At 41.5% G+C, this 7,712-nt stretch overlaps 1 protein-coding gene across 2 annotated transcripts; it reads left to right on the forward strand.

Moving 5' to 3' along the window:
* The first annotated feature begins 1,996 nt into the window (after window positions 1-1,996).
* Window positions 1,997-6,367, forward strand: LOC140390166 (uncharacterized). 2 transcript variants are annotated; one of them, XM_072475115.1, is made up of 3 exons: window positions 1,997-3,318; window positions 4,162-4,232; window positions 5,280-5,468. In XM_072475115.1, the coding sequence occupies exons 1-3, from the start codon at window positions 2,274-2,276 to the stop codon at window positions 5,298-5,300; spliced, it is 1,137 nt and encodes a 378-aa protein (XP_072331216.1). In that variant the 5' UTR covers window positions 1,997-2,273; the 3' UTR covers window positions 5,301-5,468. The 2 variants fall into 2 exon arrangements, with proteins under 2 accessions (XP_072331216.1, XP_072331209.1); XM_072475108.1 differs by lacking the exon at window positions 4,162-4,232 and having other exon boundaries at window positions 2,026-3,318; window positions 5,280-6,367.
* The last annotated feature ends 1,345 nt before the right edge of the window (window positions 6,368-7,712 follow it).

The following is a 7,712-nucleotide window of genomic DNA, read 5'->3' on the forward strand; positions in this document are numbered from 1 at the left end:
GGGGAACGCACATACTGCTTTCTTTGGCACGCAGTCGTCCACACATTTGCTGATTAAGTCTGTGACGGTGGTGGCACACTCATTTAAATTGGTCGCTGAGTTCTTAAATATGGACCAGTCCACTGTCTCTAAGCTGCAGTAAAAATGTTATATTACAGCATCTAATTATCAAAACTGAAAGAACAGGAGCGGGATTCTCCGACACCCCGCCGGATTGAAGAATCGCCAGGAGGCGGCGTGAATCCCGCCCCTGCCGGCCACCGAATTCTCCGGCACCGAAAATTCGGCAGGGGCAGGAATCGCGGCGCGTTGGTCAGCGGGCCTCCCCCCGGCGATTCTCCGGCCCGCGATGGGCCAAAGTCCCGCTGCTGTCATGCCAGCCCCGCCGGCGTGAATCAAACCACCTACCTTACTGGCGGGACTGGCGGCGCGGGCGGGCTCCGGAGTCCTAGGGGGGGCTCGGGCGATCTGGCCCCGGTGGGTGCCCCCACGGTGGCCTGGCCCACCATCGAGGCCCACCGATCTGCGGGCAGGCCTGTGCCGTGGGGGCACTCGTTTCCTTCCATCTTGGCCATAGCCTCCGCGATGGCTGATGAGGAACAGACCCCCCCCCGCGCATGCACGGGGATTACGTCGGCAGCCGCTGACCCACCCGCACATGCGCGGACTTCCACCGTCCGGCGGAGTCCCTTCGGCCCCGGTTGGCGTGGCGCCAAAGGCCTTTCCCGCACCTTTGGGGCGGCCCGACGCCGGAGTGGTTCCCGCCACTCCATTCCGCTGGGACCCCCCGCCACGCCGGGTAGGGGAGAATCCCGGTCCAGATTTTAAAAATATTTCAATCAAAGAATTTCAGCAGTAGGTCACTGTTTTCCTTTTGGTTCCTCACTTGGAACTAGGGTTCCCCATTGCTTATGACGCCTTGGAGGGGGCTATGAGCCACATATTCCTACCCAACATATCCCAGATCCACAAAATCTGCGGTGTATGTGTGTGTGTGGGGGGGGGGGGGTTCAATTGCCAACCCCAAAAATGGAGGTGGCAAGGGTGGGAGTTCTCCGTGCAGGCTGGCTACCCACACCTTTATGCCATGCCTGCGGGAATTGCCAGGAACGGGAATGGGACCAGAATCCAGGTATGGGTTCTCACCTGCCATTTTTAAAGGGCTCCCAAGTTGGCCCGAATAGCCAGAAATCTGTGGCATTATGAATATTGCCTCAAGGTGCTGGATAATCCTTGGAATCCCACCTGATTCGGAGAGGAAGGCCAGTGCCAATTTCTCAGTTTACCATAAAGTATGATTGGGTGTTGGGTGAATAAGATAGGAAATATTACCACCTAATTTTGACCTTGTTACCATTCCACTCATGCCAAAAATGAGCAGTTCCGAGATTAAAACTGTTAGTACATTTTATAAAGGTTCATCTATTTGAAATTTACTATTTATTTGCCCTTCACAAGATGCAATTTGCTTCAATCTAATGCCATAACATAAATGAAACAGACAATTATGATAACATTTGTCAACATTATTGTACAGCGTATTGATTAGCAATTTTTTCTTAAAAACAGGCTGTGCAAAACCTCAACTTGAGGTGCATATGAGTTTAAGTCTAATTTGATCAAACATATTTCTACATTACAAATTGGTTTTAGTTCTCCATGGACTAGTACTAATGCCTCTAAATAGCATTGGAATTATACCTCCTTTGGAGTAGCTAAGATGACTAGAACTTTAGCAATGCCAGTATGACTGGGAATTTTAATCTGACTACATAAAATTGTTGTAGCCCGGCACTGGGATACAAGGTGGTTACTCATTAGGAATTAAAGATTTAGAACAATCACTTCATTTTACAGGGACCACAAAACAAAGAGCCATTTATAGTTTTAGTGAAGGCTACTGTTTACTACTCGTGCAGCAAGGAACTGAGCCACCAACAGGCGAGTACTCAACTCCTTACATTGTGTATTAATTAAACTGTAAAATGGGACTCTCTCCTCATTGTGCAATCTGATGAATAATTAGGCATGTGATTGATGATTGGCTGACTATATTCTCAATAAGCAGAGAGCCATTCACGGGGTGGGTTTACCTACAGATTTCTGCTTGCAACTAACTGGACCCCCAGCATTTAAACAGCTTTTTATAATTTACAGTCACTTTCTTTCTCTTATTTTGAATTTTGCTAACACAGTCAGAAGCAGCAAGGTGACTTTTGTTTTCCAAAGATTTAAAATCGACTTAAACGCCATTATTGAATTGGGAGCAGAGAATGGCTGAAGAAAAACCTACCGTAGCTAGTTCAGTTGAAGCTGGTGGAATTAAAACTAGCACACAATCAGAAGTGATTGATGTTACAGGAGGAGCAGGAGATGCTGTTCAATCAACAGAAGACAAATTTCCAACTGGTGAGTTAAACAATTTTATTTTGTCTGAAACCATGACAACGACTGAGGGAGCTAAACCCACTGAAGAAAATAGCAGTTCTTCTGCAGAAGAGACGGTTACAAGCACTGGGGAAACCAGGGAAGGGGACATTTCAGCTGCAGACACCATTTCAAATATTAAGGACACAAGCTCCTCGACAGAGCAAGTCACTGCTTCTGCTCACCAAACTAGTTCACCTGCACAGGCGGCCCTTCCATGTATTGAGGAAGTCAGCTCCCTTACGGAGACCATTCCATGTATTGAAGAAATTAGCCGCCCTACAGTGAAAATTAATGCAAATGCCCAGGAAACCTATTCACCCCCACAGTCGACCATTCCATGTATTGAGGAAAATAGCTCCTCTACAGAGACAGTTATTGCATCTGTTCAGGAAACCAGTTCACCCGCACAGGTGACCATTCTGTGTACTGAGGAAACCAGTCCACCTCGGGAGGAAAATATTCCAGTTGCAGAGACCATTCCATGTATTGGGAAAACCATTTCACCCACAGAACAGGTTATTCTGACGACTCAGGAAATCAATTGCCCTACTGAAGATATTAATTCATGTACTGAGGAGACCTGCATACTTCCAGAGGTGGCATTGCAGGAGACCTCTGCAGATGCAACCATGCTATTTGAAATGAAAACCATTGAACAGGCTGTCACACTTACAGTGAATGCTGAGAAGATGAATCAAACAATAGATGACATGGACTCAGCTACAGAAGGTGCCATTCAGTCAACAACAGGAACCATTATCCCTACAGTAATGACTATTCAGAATGTAAATCCAGAATCAGAGGTAGTAACATCCTGTCAATTAATAGAAGAAGAGCTAGAAAACAGTCTAGTGGAAAACTCTGCTGATGGTGAGAATGGTGAAGCAGGTAAAATATTACATATCTCTTTTTTGGAACTATGGTTAATTGCTCAAGTTTATGCCTTACCATATACCTTTGAATAGAAATGAACTGGAAGTTCTGAGGAATACAAGTGTTTGAGAGGAGCTGAAGGAAATTAGTATTAGTGGAGAAATGGTTTGGGGGAAATTAATGGGATTGAAGGCGGATAAATCTCCAGGGAATTTCCATCCCAGATTACTTAAGGAAGTTGCCCTAGAAATAGATCATTGGTGGTCATTTTCCAAAATTCTTTGGACTCTGGACTACAGATTGGAGGGTCGCTAATATAACCCCGCTATTCAAAAAGGGAGGTATAGAGAAAACAGGGAACTATAGATCAGTGAGTCTAACGTCGGTAGTAGGGCAGTTGCTAGGGTCCATTATCAAGGATTTCATAGCACAGCATTTGGAAAGCAGTGGTGTAATCAGACAAAATCAGCATGGATTTACGAAAGGGAAATCATGCTTGACAAATCTACTAGAATTCTTTGAAGCTGTAACTAGTAGAGTTGACGAGAGAGAACCAGTGGATGAGGTTTATTTAGACTTTCAGAAGGCTTTTGACTGTCTCACATAGCAGTATTATGTAAAGTTAAAGCGCATGGGATTATGGGCAGTGCCTTGAGATGGATAGAAAACTGGTTAGCAGACAAGAAGCAAAATGTTGGAATAAATCAGTCATTTTCCAATTGGCAGCCAGTGACTAGTGGGGTACTGCAGGGATTTGTGCTAGGACCTCTTTGTTCTTTGTTCTTTGACCCCAACTATTCACATTATATATTAATGACTTGGATGAGGGAACTAAATGTATTATCTCCAAATTTGCAGATGATACAAAGTTGGGTGGGAGAGTGAGCTGTGAGGAGGATGCAAAAATGCTTCAGTGTGATTTGGACAGGGTGAGTGTGTGGACATATACATGGCAGATGCAGTATAATGTTGATAAATGTGAGGTTATCCGCTTCGGTGTTTAGAAGACTTACAAAATTCTAACAGGATTAGACAGGGTAGATTCAGAAAGAATGTTCCCGATGGTGAGGGAGTCCAGTACTAGGGGTCATAGTTTGACGATAAGGGGTAAACCTTTTTGGACTGACGTGAGGAGAAATTCCTTCACCAAGAGAGTGTGGAATTCACTGCCACAGAAAGAAGTTGAGGCCAAAACATTGTGTAATTTCAAGAAAGAATTAGATATAGCTCTTGAGGCCAAAGGGATCAAGGGATATGGGAGGGAAGGCTATTGAACTTGATTATCATCCATGATCATAATGAATGGCAGAGGAGGCGAAGGGCCAAATGGCCTTCTCCTAGTTCTATTTTCTTTGTAAGTTTCCATGTAACCATCTATCTAACTAAAGAAGTCCAGAGCACAGGAGTTACACCATTAAAATTGATTTGGTCTTGTTCCTAGCAAACAGAAATGATGCAGCAATTTGCTTCTCATTTTTCAGTTTTAACTTTTAAGTGATTGGGTTGAAAATATAAAGGATGAAAATATTGTCAGACGATACAGTTCTTCTTTGATGAGAAAGAATGGAGGATCCTTTCAAAATGAAACAGAAATTCAACTTGGGCGCTAGTATAGAATGGATGGCATCACATTTGTTGCCTGTTATACACTCTTCCCAATATTCAATTCTGATGACTGATTATAGGTTGGTGCGAGTGATAAATGATTGATGGGATGTTTCTTGTTTTGGGCTCTTGCCTAAGATGAATTATATCTCTCAATATATTTGTTATGTTTCTGTAACCCAGACAGCTGGTTTACAACATCAACTACTATGTACTATGTACGTACTGTATACATTCCTCGGCCGCAGAAAAATACTTTTCACTGTACTTCGGTACATGTGACAATAAATCAAATCAAATCAACACTGTGAAGAGTCTTTGGCAGAATCAAAGTATCAAGCAATGGAAATACATTAATATTTAAATTTTAGTTCCTGCAGGGGAAGGAGTGATCCCTTTACCAACAGAAGAAGTCTATAAGGAGAACGGAAAAGCAGATACAAATGTAAAAGATTGTAACTCTGATGACAATGGTGATGATACTGGGGCTGACGAGGAAATCTATTCAGAGGAATTCCAACAGGGAAATGACTCTTCTGATTCTCCTTCAACTAGTTCCATTCTCAGTTCCCAACCAGAGTCACCAACTAATACTGATTCTGCTGAAGATCGGCTGGGGGCTTCAAGGAGGCCTGACATCGCCAAGCATAGCTATTCCAGGTACAACACAGTCTCTTATCGTAAAATCAGAAAAGGAAATACTAAACAGCGTATTGATGAATTTGAATCAATGGTACATATAAATTAAATACTTCAAGCAATATTAATGTAATTGTTTTCACTTCAGAAAGGAGAAATGTAGCTTGCCTAGTATCTTCATCAAACACATGACTTTGAACATGCGATCGGCATACAATGTATTGCTCATTAACTAAACTTGAGAAAGGGTTAGCAAAGGGTTATGCTGCATGCTACTTGGTTCAAATCTAGCCTGTAACTTTGTCAATTCTTCCCTCACTATTGTACATTAAAAAATTGTCAATCGAGCAGCTCAGCAACAGCATGTTAATGAAAAAAGCTTAATATATTCTCTGCTGAATAAATCAACTTTATTTACTGCAATATAAGTGGTGAATGGCACTTTAAGAGTCGATATGATTTGCAAGACTGCTACACTGAAATGCAGCACAATTGTTCCTTGTACAAGTGGATAATCTGAATTAAAGCTTATTCATTTCATGTGACCATAGTTAATTAGGTCAAATTAATATTTTAGGCATGGCACTCGCTGTTCTTAAAAGTTTATTTTCAAATATAGATTACTGTATTTTATGATTCTGTACTATTTTGCTGTGAACAAGATGTGTAATTAGCCATTAAAAATTGATAAGGATTAAATAATAATGAATAATACTTGAAATATTTAGTATCATTTCCTGTAATATTTACAAGTTGCTTTTTGATTTCATTTTTGTTTCTGATCATTCTACGCTGAGAAATAATAAACCCATATGCCAAGGATCTTGAACAATTTTCGTTATTGTCTTTCACTTGCTTGTGATTTTCTTTGTGACATTGTGCTCCTAAATATAGCACACAATGAAGTACAGTTGATATTGTATTGTTGCATTTTACAACAGATCTGTTAAGGAGCAACAAGTTCCCTGTTGTATGGGCATTCTGTTACTGAACACGTTATGCTTTTCTATCAAACTTTGGTTCTATCAAATGCCCCTGTTATCTTGCAATTGTCAGTTTAACATCAGACTTGCTTCAGAGTAGTGTCAGCTAACAGTATGGAGGGACATGGCTGTCTCTGCACCACTTTTCTGATCAGGTAACTATAGCTTTATGTGTGCTCCATTCCCATTCAGAATAATAATAATCTTTATTATTGTCACAAGTAGGCTTACATTAACACTGTGAAAATCCCCGGCGCATGTTCGCGTACACTGAGGGAGGATTCGGAATGTCCAATTTACCTAACAAACACGTCTTTCGGGACTTGTGGGAGGAAACAGGAGCACCCGGAGGGAATCCAAGCAGACATAAGGAGACTCTGCACAGTGACCCAAGCCGGGATTTGAACCTGGGGCCCTGGTGCTCTGAAGCAACAATGCTAATCAATGTGCTACCATGCCGCCCCTCACTTGCTGGTTAAAATTTTAAAAATGAACTGATGGGGGCAATATTTAAAAAGTTTAAAAGCATTTAGAATGTCCATCCAAACACTGTTTATTACATTCAGACTTTTCACCAGAATTTAAGGCATTATCACTTTTACTACAGTTCAGTGTCAATGCAACTTGAAAACTGAGCTGTAAGGGGAGAAAATGTGCAGTGTAACAAGGTCTGTTTAATAGTATGGCAAACTATTGACTTATTATAATTTTAAATAATATACATTCAATGTAATTAATGGTAAATCATTAGTTATTTCATTTATTGCACTTCCTTTTATATAATGTTGGTGGACCCTTTATATCACCCATATATCGGACCACTGCTGAAGCACATGAGAAAGTTTGCACTGCTTTCCATTACACTGCTTCAGTATGAAAGTGTCAGCTAAAAAGTACAGAAAACATAACAATCCTTCCAGAATGAAGGTAAATATCTGGAAATATTGTAAGTAATAATACATTAGCGATTTATTATTCCTCTGCTTACAGCAGTCCATGAGCACCTTTTTGGGCAATTGAATTGTTGCAAGATACATTTGCCTACTCGGAATGAAAGAGAAGGATGCCTCAATAACAAGGTTTCTGCAAATGTTTTGCCCTCATGGATTTCATGGATGGAGTAGGAATATCAAACTGTAAACAATAGTTTAGTATACCAAGCATAAAAAGTGTATTGGAAGA

The sequence above is a fragment of the Scyliorhinus torazame genome, chromosome 2 (assembly GCF_047496885.1).
Source record: "Scyliorhinus torazame isolate Kashiwa2021f chromosome 2, sScyTor2.1, whole genome shotgun sequence".
NCBI lineage: Eukaryota > Metazoa > Chordata > Chondrichthyes > Carcharhiniformes > Scyliorhinidae > Scyliorhinus > Scyliorhinus torazame.

Bases quoted from the DNA above. Each gene is read 5' to 3' on its own strand.
- LOC140390166 (XM_072475108.1), top strand. From the start codon at position 2,274: ATGGCTGAAGAAAAACCTACCGTAGCTAGTTCAGTTGAAGCTGGTGGA. The intron at 3,319-5,279 runs GTAAAATATTAC...TTTAAATTTTAG, and splicing joins TGGTGAGAATGGTGAAGCAG to TTCCTGCAGGGGAAGGAGTG.